Below are 17,940 nucleotides of genomic sequence, written 5' to 3' on the forward strand. Positions count from 1 at the left end.
TTGGAGATTTTGGAGGCCATATCTTCAAAAGGATATTAATACATTAGAGACTGTACAAAGAAGGGCAACTGGTGCATGGCCTACATCACCAAACTTACCCAGAAAGACTAAAAAATCTCAATATGTATAGTTTGGAGCAGAGAAGGGAAAGGGGGGACATGACAGAAACTTTCAAATATATCAAAGGTTTTAACAAAATCCAGGAGGGAAACATTCTCCAAATGAAGAGAAGCAATAGGACACGAGGACATGCACTGAGACTGGAGGGGGGAGGGGGGGGGAGTTTCAGGGGAAATTTGAGGAAAAATTACTTCACAGAAAGGGTAGTGGACAAGTGGAATAGCCTCCCTTCAGAGGTGGTAGAGGATAAAACAGTAGAGCAATTTAAACATGCATGGGATAGACATAAGGATATCCTTACAAAGAAAGAAGGATCAAATAAGTTTTGAGATAAAAATATAGTAAAAAAAAAAAGGGCAGACTAGATGGGCCAAGTGGTTCTTATCTGCCGTCAAATTCTATGTTTCTACATTGCCTGTGGGCTACCTCTACTGCTTTAAACAGGTTAATTTCCTTCACCAGGTAGTTTCCAATTACTGGAATGCTCAATATTCACTATATCAACCAAACACTGCCCTTCAGGTGATGTCTCCGTACAAGATTTGACTTGACTGGTTGCTGTTGTGTCACCTGTTAGCCACCCTTTGCACTAACAGTTTGGCCAGTAGTTGTGAGCTACCATAGATCTTCCTCTACAAGCCTCTCTGTTGTATCTGTTTGTGATACTCCACACTTTACGAGTCCTAGTGGCTGACCTGCCCAAAACAGTCCACTCATACTTGTTGTTTAAGCTGCTGCCCAAATGTCTCCTCTATTTTTGTTAGGCCAAACCCTTGAACATTCCTCAACTGAGTTTACTAGTAGTAGGAATCCGGATCAACCTAATGTATAAAAGCAGTTTTACCAACATTTCGGAATTCTTGAGTACAGAATTTAGGAAACACTGCTCTACACCTTCATGCTGAGGCGCTGTTTCACATACCACACTGTGTGCGCACACGCCTGCAGCACGCCGCCACCCTCTAACAGATGCCGAAGTGACGCAGGTGCGGTGAGTGTTAACACCGGGGTCCCGATTAGCGGGTCCCCGGTGAAGATTGGTGGCATGTCACGGGCCACGAGCTGCGGTGCCCGCCGTGGACCACACTGGCTGTACAGGCGTATTATACTCCACATAGCTACACAGCATCTTTAAAAAGACGTTTGTTTAACAACAAGTGTAATCTGTTACTTAAGGCCAGTATAATCTCATTAGGGACAGCGTGCCATTACGGGGGCAGGGCTTCCCGGAGAGCGGGACCAGAGGCACGAAAGGCGCCCTTTTGCTGGTCTGGATCGCAAGGCTGCATACACGCTGCTCCTCCACGGACCCGGGCTGTTCAGACTCTGTACTCGTACCAGGGGGTTCATAGCAGAGAGAGAGCATATCAGTGGTAGCGCCGCTGAGCCAAGACATAACATGTGTGATCTGTATACACAGCGGTACGCTGTGCTGCTGTGTTTTTGTGTGCTGGTCTCCACTCTCTCTCTGTCACTCCAAGGGCTCTCTAGGGTCTGTGTGGGGGTGCTTAAGGTGGTTTTCACTACATTGTCATTGCGTCACACTGTGTAAACATGTCTGCTGACAAAGTTATGTATACTTCTTGTAATATTACTACTTCTTCTGAGGGTTCTCTCATGTGTGAACAGTGTTTATCATCCCTACAAGAAAACAGTACACAGGCACCTGACTGGTTAGACTCTTTTAAGAGCATGTTAATACAGAACTGGCTGCAGCCAGAAAGGAATGACAAGTGTCTGTTGATTTGGTGGCTAAGACTGCAGATAACAGAAAGGCTTCTCAGTCCCCTCTGTTGGTTTCACATAAACGCTCACTTCCACAGGTGCTCCAGTCTGATTCTGAGCTTCCTGATTTGGATGAAACAGATGATATGGAGGACAGCTCTCTGTCCCCCGGGGTGGAGGCCCTCATTTATGCTGTGAGGGAGGTTCTCAACATACCCGATCAGGAGGCAGAACCAGATGAAGAATTGCATTTTAATGTAAAAGCAAAATCCTCAGCCACGTTTCCTGTACCAAAGGAATTAAACTCTGTGGCCAGGGAGGCATGGGTAAACCCTGACAAAAAATTCAATACTCCTCAGAGGTTATCTTCCTTTCCCCTCCACACGGAGGACAGAAAGGTATGGGAAATTACCCTATCAGTACATACTTCTGTGTCCAGACTGTCACGAAAATTGGTACTGCCAGTACCTGGGGCAATACCTCTGAAAGACTCAGCTGACCGTAAAATTGATACCACTCTCAAAGCACTGTATATTACAGCGGGCATAGCGCAACGTCCCACAATAGTTTGTGGTTGGATTTCAAGGGCAGTGGTTAAATGGTCTGATAATATGATAAATGGATTTGACTCTCTGCCCCAGGAGGAGACAATTACATTGCCGCAGCATATACAGGATGCTGCAAACTTTATGAGCGAAGCTATTAAAGAATTATGTCGGATAAATGGCTGTACTACTGCTATGGCGGTTTCAGCCCGCAGAGCACTGTGGTTACGCCAATGGTCAGCGGATGCGGATTCCAAAAAGGGTGTAGAAAATCTTCCCTTTACAGGTGATGCCTTGTTTGGAGACTAGTTAAATAAATGGATTTCTCAGGCAACGGCGGGTAAGTCTGCCTATCTGCCGTCGGCTGCACCAGCAAAGTTCAGAGGCAGAGGCCGAGGGGCCTCCAATGCTCCTAGAGGATCTCGTGGCAAGTCCTGAAAACCGGCAGCTGCTGTATCTTTGGACCAAACTCCAGATCCTCTGCCGCAAAGCCTTCCGCGTGACGGTTGCCATCAACAGCAGGGCGACTTTCCGGTAGGTGCTCGCCTTCAACATTTCGCCCACGTGTGAGCAAAGTCCTGCCGGGATCCTTGGGTGAGGGACCTCATTTCTCAAGGATACCGGCAGGAATTTCAAGCACTTCCTCCTCACAGATTTTTCAGGTCAGGCTTACCAGTTTCACCCGCAGCAAAAGTTACCTTGCAAGAAGCCATTCAAAAACTTTTAGATTGGAGTCGTGGTTCCAGTACCTCCTCTGTTACACAACAGCGTTTTTTACTCTAGTTTTTTTGCTGTACCAAAACCAATGGTTCGGTGCGGCCCATCTTGAACCTGAAGTCCTTGAACCCGTATCTACGGGTGTTCAGATTCAAGATGGAATCCCTGCAGGCAGCAGTGTCTGGTCTGGAGGAGGGGGAATTCTTAGTATCTCTGGATGTCAAGGATGCTTACCTGCACATTCCCATGTGGCCTCCTCATCAGGCTTACCTCAGATTCTCTATATTGGACAACCATTTCCAGTTTCAGGCCTTACCCTTTGACCTCTCTACAGCTCCGAGGGCCTTCATAAAGGTCATGGCGGAGATGATGCTGCAACTGCGCGTGAAGGGAGTCAACATAGTTCCTTACTTGGACGATCTCCTGATAAAAGCAGTGTCCAGGGAACGTCTACTGCAAAGCATCGACCGGACAACTCGCCTAATTACGGGTTGATACTAGATTTTTGGAAATCTCACTTGGAACCATCCCAACAACTTCAGTTCCTGGAAATGATACTGGATAGAGTCTCAAAAGGTGTTACTCCCTATGGACAAGGCCTTAACTCTCCAAGCTATGTAGCACTCAGTACTCCGACCTCACAAGGTCTCAATACATATTTGCATATGCTTGCTGGGCAAGATGGTGGCCGCATACGAGGCAGTCCAATATGGCAGGTTTCATGCCCGGCCATTTCAGCTGGATTTGCAGGACAAATGGTCAGGGTCTCGCCTACATATGCATCAGAATGTGACCCTATCTACAAAAGCACGTATTTCTCTATTGTGGTGGCTACAAGTTCCTCACCTGGTAGAAGGCCGGAGTTTCAGTACCCAGTCATGGATTCTACTGACAACAGATGCCAGCCTCTGGGGTTGGGGGGCTGTGACCCAGGGGGCTCAGTTCCAGGGGAGATGGTCGAGTCAGGAATCTGCTCTGCTGATAAATGTCGTCGAACTCAGGGCAATGTACAATGCCCTTCTACAAGCTTCCTATCTTCTGAGGGATCAACCGATCCAGGTTCAGTTGGACAACGCCACGGTAGTGGCGTAAATAAATTGACAAGAAGCGGTGATGAGAGAAGTGTCAAATATACTCCTCTGGGCGGAGGCCAATGCAAGGGCCATCTCAGCCATATTCATTACAGGAGTGGACAACTGGGAAGCAGACTTTCGCAGCAGGCATGACCTCCATCCGGGGGAAAGGAGCTTCCATCCTCAGGTATTTCAACAGTTAATTCACCAGTGGGGTTATCCGCAGATAGATCTGATGGCTTCTCGTCTCAGCAAGAAGCTACGCAGTTACTGTTCCAGAACGAGGGAGCCGCAGGCTGTGGCAGTGGAAGCACTGACGACGCCATGGACTTACCAGTTTGTGTACCCGTTCCCTCCAATACCGCTAAAAAGGCTAAAACGGGACAGCGTTCAAGCAATTCTGATTGCCCCGGATTTGCCTCGACGGCTTTGGTATTCGGACCTCCTGACCATGGCTCTGGAAGAACCCTGGCCTCTGCCGCTGCTAAAGGATCTTCTTCAGCAAGGATTATTCGTCTATCCAGACTTACAGCAGTTACGTTTGATGGCTTAGAAGTTGAGAGCGACATTCTAGCCAGAAAAGGTCTTCCTGCCAGGGTTGATAACAGGCCCGGAAGCTGGTTACATCAAAACATTATCATCGTATCTGGAAAAAGTATGTTTCTTGGTGTGAAGGAAGAAAGGTTTCTCCTGTGGAATTTCAAATTGGTTGCTTTCTACTATTCCTACAAGCAGGAGTGGATATGGGCCTACGTTTAGGCTCCATCAAAGTGCAGATCAGTTCAGATTACCAGAAGTACAGACCTTCCTGAAGGGAGTTCTTCATATGAGACCGCCTTTTGTACCTCCCACTTCTCCGTGGGATCTAAATGTGGTTTTGTCCTTCCTTCAGATGGACTGGTTTGAACCCTTGCATAGGGTGGAATTAAAACTTCTTACCTGGTAGACTGTAATGTTACTAGCTTTGGCGTCTGCCAGACGTGTCTCTGAATTGGGGGCCTTATCCTGTAAGAGCCCATATTTGATTTTTTCATGAAGACAGGCCGGAACTCAGGACCCGGCCTCAGTTTTTGCCGAAAGTAGTGTCAGCTTTTCACGTGAATCAACCCAATGTGGTTCCAGTGTTGCCTGACGCTTCGGTTGGCTCAGAGTCCTTGAATGTGGTGAGGGCTCTGTAGATTTATGTCAAGAGGACTGCTCGTCATCGGAGATCTGACTCGCTATTTGTCCTTTATGATGCCACCAAGATTGGTCGCCCGGCTTCTAAGCAATCTATTGCTCGTTGGCTCAGGTTGACCATTCAACAGGCCTATGCTTCTGCAGCTCTGCCTTTGCCGACGTCTATTCAGGCTCACTCGACCAGATCAGTGGGTTCTTCCTGGGCGGCTGCACGGGGTGTCTCGGCCTTACAGTTGTGCCGAGATGCTATTTGGTCTGGGTCAAACACTTTTGTTAGGTTCTATAGGTTCGACACCTTGGCCTAGGATGACCTTCAGTTTGGTCAGGCAGTTTTGCAGGGGGCTCAGCCCTTTCCCGCCCGTTTTGGGAGCTTTGGGACTTCCCCACGGTACTAAAGTACAGTTCCCCAGTATCCACTAGAACGTTAAAGAAAATAGGAAATTAATACCTACTGGTAATTCCTTTTCTCGTAGTCCGTAGTGGATACTGGGCGCCCGCCTCAGTGCTTCGAATCCTGATTACTTGATGTAAGTGTTTCTGGTTGGTCCGCCGTTGTGGTCTCTTTGACATGTTGGATTAGCTTTGCTATCCTTGTTATGATTGGTGTTGCTATCCTCTGTTCCGGTTAGCGCTGCCTTTTTCAGTTATTGTTGTGTGTTGGCTGGTTGCCTCACTGCTGTTGTATATGTTTCCTTCTCTTATGGTATGTCCGTCTCCTCTGGACAGTTTTCCTAGACTAAGCCTTGTAGGAGGGGCATAAAGGGGAGGAGCCAGTACAGAGACACACTAAAGGTTTTAAAGTGCCAGGCTCCAGTGTACCCGATCTATACCTCCACGGTACTATACAGCTCCCCAGTATCCACTACGGACTACGAGAAAAGGAAGATTTCAGGTTTGAGCACATCCCACCCAAATCTAAATCTCTGCAAATGTTAAATCTACCCCACCTGCACTGCAATATGGTTTTGCCCAGTTGCTTGCTTTAGTTACAGGCACAGTGTTCAAGAATTCAATTCTACTTGTTTTGGCTGGAATTCAGGGAATCGCTCACTTAGGTGTCTGAGTACTTTTCCTTGAGCCTGCTTCTTTGATTCCCCCTAGCCCTAAAGTCAGTGGCTCACAACCACCCCAAAACAAGTCTTTCTATATGCTATCATATGATATCCTTGATTTGCTCTTTCTGCAGCCTGAATGTAATATCTTATCACATCCTACACTGTAGCCATACCGGTCCCTTATATTGCTATCTCCCCCATAAATGTTTCCCCTTCATTTAGACTCTTCCTTATTCCCTCCTAACGAGCCATTATTTAACTGTATGGGTGTATAAAAATAAAAAAACATTGAAATTGTTAGTCTGTATCTTAACCATACTACGTGTCATTGACTGGTTTACTAAATAATGAATATATTTAAAAAGCAAAACATTTGAAGTACAAGCCCTGTTTGCTGTTGTTAATGCTACATCATACCATCTCTCAGATGTTTCACTGGCTCGTACAGAAGATCTAGGTACAGGCGTATCTCTTCAGGCAGTGAGCCAGCAATGAATCGGAGAACAATTGACATTCTGGTTCCTGAAGCGGACTTGCCCTGTGTTTTGCTGCCAGTTTTGCTTCTCATGCGGCCATATAATATTCTTTGAATAAAAGATAAAAAATAATCATAATGCACACTTGTAAAGAAAATTCTAAATAGTAGGCCATCATGCTCTAGATTCAATCAAAAGCATGTTATTGTTCTAAGAACAGAACCATGCTAAGCTTGAAATAAACAATAGTGTTCCAAACTGCACATACTGAACAACCATCAGCCATGTGACAGCAGAAGGAAGCGCAAAGATATTGGGCTGTGTACTACCATTCGCTTCCTACTCTAGTGTCTCTATTAGGAGTTCCTTCCATGCATCTACTATTACTATGAAATGCTACTCATTAACTTTCCACGCCAAACAAGAATGCCACTGGCAATGGACAGATAATAATGCCCACCCTTGTTATTATACTGTTTTAAAGTCTGTCCTGAGCTGCTCCCATCGTCTGGATTACCCTCCTCCCAGCCTCAAAACATGTTCCCAAAACTCATTTAGCTTACCACCACTCCCCCAACTCTACAGACTTAAGGCGGTATTCTATTAGCCACGGTAAAACATCGGGTGTGAAAAACATCAGTATTTTGCAGTTTTTCCGATGTTTTACTGATTTTTTTTTTTTCAGGCTATACAATTAGGATCGACTGTAAAAAAAAAATACCTTTACTCTTGAAAACACACAGGTTCAATGAAACAGGGCTGCTTTTGGGTATTTGGTTTCGATTGCGCGGCAAATTGGATAGCCCCATCACACTAATTATCTGTGATCAATGACAATGGGTAATTGGATACCACCCTTCGCCCTCTGCAACTCTGCCCGTAATATACTCTTTAGATTGCAATCCAGTTTTTCAATTATTTATGTGACACCTAACTTGAATGTACACATGTAAAATATTATCTGTTGTATTCCTGTTCAACGCTACGGAACCCTGGTGATGCCTTATAATACATAAATACCTCATGAGCACAGGCATTAGATCTGGCCTGTGGATGGATTTTACAATCGAGTTTTCCTCTGAAATACTGAAATGGACAATTTCCTCCTTAAAGCTTTTATCTTCCAGTAATCTTTGCAAATTTTCCCTGTAAAATGTACATAAAAAAAACATTTAAAAAAAATTAATAAAACAAACAGCTTAAAATCAAGGGTATTGGAATACAGCTACTTTCTTGCTAGCATACCATAAGGATATATCTGGGGTACAGGAATTAAAAAATAAGATTTTAAACCTACCGGTAAATCTTTTTCTCCTAGTCCGTAGAGGATGCTGGGGACTCCGTAAAGACCATGGGGTATAGACGGGATCCGCAGGAGACATGGGCACTATAAAGAACTTTAGATGGGTGTGCACTGGCTCCTCCCTCTATGCCTCTCCTCCAGACCTCAGTTAGAGAAACTGTGCCCAGAGGAGACGGACAGTACGAGGAAAGGATTTTTGTTAATCTAAGGGCAAGATTCATACCAGCCCACACCATCCACACCGTATAACATGGAATATACGCAACCAGTTAACAGTATGAACAAAACAGCATCAGCCAACGACTGATCTTAACTGTAACATAACCCTTATGTAAGCAATAACTATATACAAGCCTTGCAGAAACATGTTTGCACTGGGACGGGCGCCCAGCATCCTCTACGGACTAGGAGAAAAAGATTTACCGGTAGGTTTAAAATCTTATTTTCTCTTACGTCCTAGAGGATGCTGGGGACTCCGTAAGGACCATGGGGATTATACCAAAGCTCCAGACCGGGCGGGAGAGTGTGGATGACTCTGCAGCACCGATTGAGCAAACATGAGGTCCTCCTCAGCCAAGGTATCAAACTTGTAGAATTTAGCAAAGGTGTTTGAACCCGACCAAGTCGCCGCTCGGCAAAGCTGTAATGCCGAGACGTCTCGGGCAGCCGCCCAAGAAGAGCCCACCTTCCTAGTGGAATGGGCCTTTACTGAATTTGGTAACGGCAATCCAGCAGTAGAATGAGCCTGCTGAATTGTGTTACAGATCCAGCGAGCAATAGTCTGCTTAGAAGCAGGAGCGCCAACCTTGTTGGCTGCATACAGGACAAACAGTGCCTCTGTTTTCCTAACCCAAGCCGTCCTGGCTACATATATTTTTAAGGCCCTGACCACATCAAGGGACTTGGAATCCTCCAAGTCCTTCGTAGCCACAGGCACCACAATAGGTTGGTTCATATGAAACGATGAAACCACCTTAGGCAAAAATTGAGGACGAGTCCTTAATTCTGCTCTATCCACATGGAAAATCAGATAGGGGCTTTTGTGAGACAAAGCCGCCAATTCAGACACCCGCCTTGCAGATGCCAAGGCCAACAACATGACCACCTTCCAAGTGAGAAATTTCAATTCAACCATTTGAAGAGGTTCAAACCAGTGAGATTTTAGGAACTGTAACACCACGTTAAGGTCCCATGGTGCCACTGGAGGCACAAAAAGGAGGCTGTATGTGCATCACTCCCTTTACAAAAGTCTGGACTTCTGGGAGAGAAGCAAATTCCTTCTGAAAGAAAATTGATAGGGCCAAAATCTGTACTTTAATTCAGCCTAATTTTAGGCCCATATCCACTCCTGTCTGTAGAAAGTGGAGAAAACGGCCCAGATGGAAAACTTCCGTAGGAGTATTCTTGGATTCACACCAAGATACATACTTTCTCCAGATACGGTGATAATGTTTCGCCGTCACCTCCTTTCTAGCCTTCATCAGAGTAGGGATGACTTCTTCCGGAATGCCTTTCCCAGCTAGGATTCGGTGTTCAACCGCCATGCCGTCAAACGTAACCGCGGTAAGTCTTGAAACACGCAGGGCCCCTGTTGCAACAGGTCCTCCCTGAGAGGAAGAGGCCACGGATCTTCTGTGAGCATTTCCTGAAGATCGGAATACCAGGCCCTTCGAGGCCAATCTGGAACAATGAGTATTGTCTGCACTCTTTTTCGTCTTATGATCCTCAATATCTTTGAGATGAGCGGAAGAGGAGGGAACACATAGACCGACTGAAACACCCACGGTGTCACCAGGGCGTCCACAGCTACTGCCTGAGGGTCCCTTGACCTGGCACAATACTTCCGAAGCTTCTTGTTGAGGCGTGACGCCATCATGTCTATTTGAGGAAGTCCCCAATGACTTGTTATCTCTGCAAAAACTCTCCTGGATGGAGATCGTGTCTGCTGAGGAAGTCTGCTTCCCAGTTGTCCACTCCCGGAATAAAGACTGCTGCCAAAGCGCTTATGTGATTTTCCGCACAGCGCAGAATCCTGGTGGCTTCCGCCATTGCCACTCTGCTCCTTGTTCCGCCTTGGCGGTTTACATGAGCCACAGCTGTGACGTTGTCTGATTGACTCAGAACCGGTAGGTCGCGAAGAAGATTCTCCGCTTGATGTAGGCCGTTGTAAATGGCCCTCAATTCCAGTACGTTGATGTGTAGACAAGCCTCCTTGCTTGACCATATACCCTGAAAGTTTCTACCTTGTGTGACTGCTCCCCATCCTCGGAGGCTCGCGTCCGTGGTTACCAGAACCCAGTCTTGAATGCCGAACCTGCGACCCTCTAGAAGGTGAGCACTCTGCAGGAGGGACAGGCTTATTTTCTGATGAATTTGAAGATGGGAACAAGACCACTTGTCCAGAAGGTCCCACTGAAACGTCTTCGCATGAAACCGGCCGAAGGGGATGGCCTCGTAGGTCGCCACCATTTTTCCCAGTACTCGAGTGCATTGATGGACTGACACTCTTTTCGGTTTTAACAGGTCTCTGACCATGTTCTGGAGGTCCTGGGCTTTTTCCATTGGGAGAAAAACCCTCTTTTGTTCCGTGTCCAGAATCATGCCTAAGAAAGATAGCCGAGTTGTTGGAACCAACTGTGACTTTGGTAGATTCAGAATCCAGCCATGTTGCTGCAGCACTCTCAGGGAGAGCGCCACGCTTTTCAGCAACTGATGTCTCGATCTCGCCTTTATCAGGAGATCGTCCAAGTACGGGATAATTGCGACTCCCTGCCTGCGCAGGAGCACCATCATCTCCGCCATTACCTTGGTGAAAATCCTCGGGGCCGTGGAAAGCCCAAACGGCAACGTCTGAAACTGGTAATGACAGTCCTGTACAGCGAATCTCAGGTACGCCTGATGAGGGGGATATATGGGGACATGAAGGTATGCGTCCTTTATGTCCAGTGACACCATAAATTCCCCCTCCTCCAGACTGGAGATAACTGCCCGGAGCGATTCCATCTTGAATTTGAACTTTTTCAAGTACAGGTTTAGGGATTTTAAATTTAGAATGGGTCTGACCGAGCCATCCGGTTTCGGGACCACAAATAGGGTTGAATAGTACCCCTTCCCCTGTTGAACTAGGGGAACCTCGACAACCACTTGTTGTTGACACAGTTTTTGAATTGCAGTTAAAACTATCTTCCTCTCTCTCTGGGGGAGAAGCTGGTAGAGCCGATTTGAAAAACCGGCGAGGAGGCATGTCTTCGAATTCTAGCTTGTAGCCTTGGGATACAATTTCCATTGCCCAAGGATCCACGTCTGACTGAACCCAGACGTGGCTGAAGAGTCGAAGACGTGCCCCCACCGGCGCATACTCCCTCAGTGGAGCCCCAGCGTCATGCGGTGGATTTAGTAGAAGCCGGGGAGGACTTCCCTCTTCCCTTACCTCTGGCGAGGAAGGAAGAGCCCCGACCTCTTCTGGACTTATGCAACCGAAAGGACTGCATCTGATATTGCGGCGTTTTCGTTTGCTGTGGGGAAACATAAGGTAAAAAAGTAGATTTGCCCGCGGTAGCTGTGGAAACCAGGTCCGCGAGACCTTCCCCAAATAAATCCTCACCTTTGTAAGGTAAAACTTCCATATGCTTCTTTGAGTCGGCATCACCCGTCCATTGGCGGGGCCACAGGGCTTACCTAGCAGAAATCGCCATGGCGTTGGCTCTCGAACCTAGCAGCCCAACGTCTCTCTGAGCGTCTCTCATATATAAGACTGCGTCTTTAATGTGACCTAAGGTCAATAAAATGGTATCCCTATCCAGGGTATCAATGTCAGCTGACAAAGTATTCGCCCAAGCCGCAACAGCGCTACAAACCCAAGCTGACGCTATTGCCGGTCTGAGCAAGGCCCCCGTATGTGTATAAATAGATTTTAAGGTAGTTTCTTGTCTGCGATCAGCAGGATCCTTGAGGGCGGCCGTGTCTGGAGACGGTAGCGCCACCTTTTTGAACAAGCGCGTTAAAGCCTTGTCCACCCTGGGTGAGGATTCCCACCGTAACCTGTCCTGCGCAGGGAAAAGATACGCCATAAGAATTCTTTTGGGAATCTGCAGTTTCTTGTCTGGAGTTTCCCAAGCCTTTTCAAATAACGCGTTCAGCTCATGAGATGGGGGAAAGGTTACCTCAGGTTTCTTTTCCTTAAACATGTGTACCCTCTTGTCACGGACAGAGGGGTCATCAGTGATATGTAAAACATCCTTTATTGCAATAATCATATAATGAATACTTTTGGCCACCCTTGGGTGTAACCTCGCATCATCGTAGTCGACACTGGAATCAGAATCCGTGTCGGTATCAGTGTCTGCTACTTAGGACAGGGGACGTTTCTGAGACCCTGAAGGGCCCTGTGACACAGCCAAAGCCATGGATTGACTCCCTGTTCTATCCCTGCTTTGTCCAACCTCTGATGTAATAAAGACACATTTGCATTTAAAATATTCAGCATATCCAACCAATCAGGTGTCGGCGTTGCCGACGGAGACACCACAATCATCTGCTCCACCTCCTCCTTAGATGAGCCTTCCGCTTCAGACATGCAGACACATGCGTACCGACACCCCCACACACTCAGGGATATATCTATATGGAGACAGTTCCCCAATATAGCCCTTTGGAGAGACAGGGAGAGAGTATGCCAGCACACACCCAGCGCCAACTGACACTGGAAACCAAATTCCCAGAGAAACAGCACTTTTATATCAATATACACTCACTGCGCCAATAAAAAGTGCCCCCCCCCCTCTTTTTTGCCCTCTGTCAACGTGTTCAGCAGGGGAGAGTCCGGGGAGCCAGCTTCTCTGCAGTGTGCTGTGGAGAAAATGGCGCTGGTTAGTGCTGGAGGATCAAGCCCCGCCCCCTCAGCGGCGGGCTTCGGTCCCACTCAAATTTTCTATACTGGCGGGGGATTATATAATATACTGCCTCCGCAGCCTCTATATATATATAATATATATTAGCCAATCCCTAGAGGTTTATAATTGCTGCCCAGGGCGCCTCCCCTGCGCCCTGCACCCTTCAGTGCCCGCTGTGTGTGTTGTGTGTGGGAGCAATGGCGCGCAGAGTTACCGCTGTGCGTTACCTCAGAGAAGATCTGAAGTCTTCTGCCGCCTTTGAAGTATTCTTTCTTCTAATACTCACCCGGCTTCTATCTTCTGGCTCTGTGAGGACGGCGGCGCGGCTCTGGGACGAACGGCGAGGGTGAGACCTGCGTTCCGACCCTCTGGAGCTAATGGTGTCCAGTAGCCTAAGAAGCAGAGCCTATCATTTAAGTAGGTCTGCTTCTCTCTCCTCAGTCCCACGATGCAGGGAGCCTGTTACCAGCAGTGCTCCCTGAAAATAAAAAACCTAACAAAATTATTTTTCAGAGAAACTCAGGAGAGCTCCCCTGTAGTGCACCCAGTCTCCTCTGGGCACAGGATCTAACTGAGGTCTGGAGGAGGGGCATAGAGGGAGGAGCCAGTGCACACCCATCTAAAGTTCTTTATAGTGCCCATGTCTCCTGCGGAGCCCGTCTATACCCCATGGTCCTTACGGAGTCCCCAGCATCCTCTAGGACGTAAGAGAAATTATAGTTTCAAATTTCTTTAGCTGACGGATGGGGAGCGTTAATGCATAATAAGCATTTACAATCTGGGTACATAAAATGTGTATTATTTAATCAGCGTTCTTTGGTAGAGGACCACTTTATATTTGATTAGTCAATAATGGTGATAAATAATTAAATGGAACTGTATCAGCAAACATGGCTGAGTTATCAAGAAAAAAATAGCAAAACATTTAATTGGTAATAGCGGCATTTTTTTATATCATGTGCAACACTGGCAACTAAGCTGCAGATGTGGATATCCAGACAAGACTCCATTCATTTTTGGACTTTAAAGGACATATAAATACATTTATTTGGCTCACATCTGCAACCCGCTTGTCTGTTATGTTGTCAGCCAACTACACAGTTCGGGCGCTGTGAGACCCCACCATTTAGAATGGCCACAGAGCAACCCTGTACAAGCTACACACCAACGTGGGTCATTCAGTGATCAAACTGAAAGATATAGGTGTGTATTCAATAACTGTCGGAAGCCGCCGTCTTGTCGGAAAGACGGCAGCTTCCGACAGAAATAGGTCGGAAGGGGTTCCTACCTATTCAGTAGGGGCTGATTTTTTCTGACAAGTCGGAATAGCCACCGATCCGCGTGCTACTGTCGGAATTGGGGCCAAATCCGACAGGTTTTGGCCCCCTTTCCGACAAACTCAATCCGACTTGAAAACAAGTCGGATTGAGGTGAGGAGAAGAGTGGTGCTGCGGGTGGCTGGGGGAGCTGAGATCTGCAGCCTGTGGGAGAGCTGGCTGCGGGGGGACATGTCTGCGGCGGTGGGGGGAGGTGCTGCAGGGAGAGAGGTGCCTGGCCGTCCCCTGGCCAGGCACCTCTCTCCCTGCAGTGCCTCCCGCCGCAGACATGTTCCCCTGCAGCCAGCTCCTCCCGCTGGCCGCCGATCTCTGCTCCCCCCGCCGCCGTCCCGCTCGCGCCTGCCGCCGTTAAACCCCCCCGCCAGCCGCCGCCATCTGCACCCCTGGCCGCTGCCGTCAGCGCATCCGCAGTCACCGACAGCAGCACAGGACCCTGTGTATGGCCAAATCAGACAGTCGGATTTGGCTGTCCATTGAATAGGGGTTTTCGAATCCATTCCGACAACTGCATGTCGGAATGGATCAGACTCTTATTGAATATACCCCCATAGACTGCTAGATATTTGGCATCTAAGAATTTTTATTCATAAAGAAAAGCAATACAAAAAAAATAAAAACATTTTTTCAAAAACAGGAAAGTAAAAACACAAAGCATTTCTTTAGTTGTATCCTGCTTTTCACATAGGAAATACTTAAAATTTACTTCATCCTTAATGGTATCAAAACAAGCAGATAATTAATTTGGACAAAATATTTTGAGTTAATATTTTCCATTACCAATAACATAAACAGAAAATGTGCTTACTTGTAAGGTAGTACATGTGGGTTCTTGTAGCTCAGCACACATTCCAAGGCTACTTTTTGCACATTCTGATCTTGATGACACAACAACTAGAGAGGGAAAGAGTGAGAAATATATGTCTCGCAGGACGAAAACAGTATACGCATACATATATTATGCACATACAAGCATGTGTGCAGAATATTATATATATATATATATACATACATATATATAGGTATCGGTTAGGTTCGGCACTCAAGAAAGGGGAAGAAACGTATACTTGCTGCGGTGCCCTCAGTGATCAAAATGCCAGATCCATAATAAAGAGGTTTGGGAAACAGCGGCACTCAGCAGTCTGGATATCGTTCAATTAATCTTTATTCGGTCCTACGCCGTTTCGGGGACGACACCACGTCTTCAGTGACAATCATACACAAACACAAGAAGATAAACAATACATATATACCCTCCTAATAGACACTCATTACTGAGATTCAACTCACCTGTCCGGGCGCCGACGGAACCGCCATGTGTTTTCGCGAGTTGTCACAGTCGCTGGGTACTGACGTCATTGCAGCGCATCAGTCGACAAGCCAATCACGGGCATATGCGTCCCGTTGCTAAGAAACTCACGACCGGCTTTCACTCACAAGACGTTTCCCTTCACTATGTGCTGTATTCTCAACACACTGACGTCCGGCGGACGCACCGGCAGGGAGCCAATCCCTGTCATTCATGTCACTGTTACTAAGCAACACCTGTATAAGAAAAATAACAAAAACAAAAATAATATCAATACAAATACACAACACATTAAAATATTAAAATGCCCAATTAGATAGACATGATTACAAAAACACACACACATAAAAAACTGATCTTACAGAAAACGATGCCAGCCATAATTTACTATCAATATAGTGGACATATGTTATCTAAATGTCACTAACTAAATGTGCCTGCTGTAATGAACAAACAGTTAAAACACACCAACACTATAATGTATTATAGAGCAATTATATTAAGACCTTTTGCAACTTAGATCTACGTGCCTACAGAAAACATTGGAGACCTAAGGTTTCGTTTAAACCCCGTGGTGACAATGTGTTAAGGGTAAAAATCCATCTACTTTCTCGTTGCAGAAGTATCTTATTACGATCCCCTCCACGATGTGATAGAGGGACATGATCTATAATAATGGCCCGCATACTCGCTACTGTGTGCCTTGCCTGTAGGCAGTGTCGGGCCACTGGTTGTTCGCTGGAGCCCTTCTCCAATGCTTGTTTGATGGCGCTGCGGTGCAATGCCATCCTCTCTCTGAATTGCCTCTGGGTCTTGCCCACATAGGCAAGTCCACAGGGGCATTTCAACATGTAAATCACATGAGTGGTTGTACAGGTCACCCGATGTAGTATTTTAAACTTCTTCCCTGTCAGTGGGTGACTAAATGTGGTGCCCATCATGAGTGTGTTACACGTGGAGCATCCTAAACAACGATAACAGCCAACCTTAGGACGTAGGAAGTGGGATTGCACTGATTTAGTTAAGGGGAAGACGTCTAGTTTGACAACCTGGTCTGCCATACTTTTCCCTCTGGTATAGCTAGGTAATAGCCTCGTGCCCGTTAGGGCTGGTAACGAGTGATCTGTGTTGACTATCGGCCACAATTTTTTAGCCTGTTTAACTATGGTTGTAGTGGCCGTAGTGTATTGATTTACCCATGGGATCTTTGGGGCCTGTTGTCCCGTTTCAAGTGTGGTTTTGTTCAATAAAGATTCCCTTGTCTGACTTAAGGCTTTAGCTTTACTCAATAGAAGGTCAGGCAGTGGATAGCCACGTGCTTCAAATTTGGTGACCATCTGATCCATAGTCTCAATAGTCTGCTGTGGGTCAGAGATAATTCTCCTAGCCCGCAGTAGCTGTGAGTATGGTAAACCCTTGCGTGTGGGAAGTGGGTGGAAACTGTTGGGGGGCCTTGTACTTAGGCCCCCCAATAGAGGTATTTTTACAACTTTTGACCCTTGTACTTACACGTAATTATTTTACTTTCAATGGCCATATATACCTGCAATTAGCCGGGTGTGCGATGGGGTCCCCTGTGGCCCCGTCGTATGCTAATGCTTATATGTATTGTATAGAGACTCATTTATTTGGAGCTTATACAGGGACCTCTATGTGTCTCTATAAGAGATACATAGATGACCTGTTGATCTTTTGGTCAGGTTCAGTACAGAATCTGATAGATATACTGGAGGAACATAATGCTACTACAAGTCCAGTTAAACTCACATATCAGATTTCTGAACAAGAAGTGCATTTCCTCGATGTGGCCATCTCTGTTGTTGATGGCTCTCTATGCACCAATCTATATGTAAAACCCACAGATAGGAATTCGGTATTGCATCACAACAGTTTCCACCCACTTCCCACACGCAAGGGTTTACCATACTCACAGCTACTGCGGGCTAGGAGAATTATCTCTGACCCACAGCAGACTATTGAGACTATGGATCAGATGGTCACCAAATTTGAAGCACGTGGCTATCCACTGCCTGACCTTCTATTGAGTAAAGCTAAAGCCTTAAGTCAGACAAGGGAATCTTTATTGAACAAAACCACACTTGAAACGGGACAACAGGCCCCAAAGATCCCATGGGTAAATCAATACACTACGGCCACTACAACCATAGCTAAACAGGCTAAAAAATTGTGGCCGATAGTCAACACAGATCAC

General features: G+C 46.6%; 1 protein-coding gene across 1 annotated transcript in view; it reads right to left on the reverse strand.

Moving 5' to 3' along the window:
* Window positions 1-17,940, reverse strand: part of UTP20 (UTP20 small subunit processome component) — a 276,038-nt gene that overhangs the window by 133,291 nt on the left and 124,807 nt on the right. Inside the window, exons 24-26 of the mRNA XM_063930017.1 lie at window positions 15,228-15,313; window positions 7,911-8,036; window positions 6,832-6,998 (exon numbers count right to left, since the gene is read on the reverse strand). Of these exons, the coding sequence (XP_063786087.1) occupies window positions 6,832-6,998; window positions 7,911-8,036; window positions 15,228-15,313 (379 nt within the window). The remainder of the gene's footprint in view (window positions 1-6,831; window positions 6,999-7,910; window positions 8,037-15,227; window positions 15,314-17,940) is intronic.

This window comes from Pseudophryne corroboree, chromosome 6 (genome assembly GCF_028390025.1).
Source record: "Pseudophryne corroboree isolate aPseCor3 chromosome 6, aPseCor3.hap2, whole genome shotgun sequence".
In the NCBI taxonomy this organism is placed as follows: Eukaryota; Metazoa; Chordata; class Amphibia; order Anura; family Myobatrachidae; genus Pseudophryne; species Pseudophryne corroboree.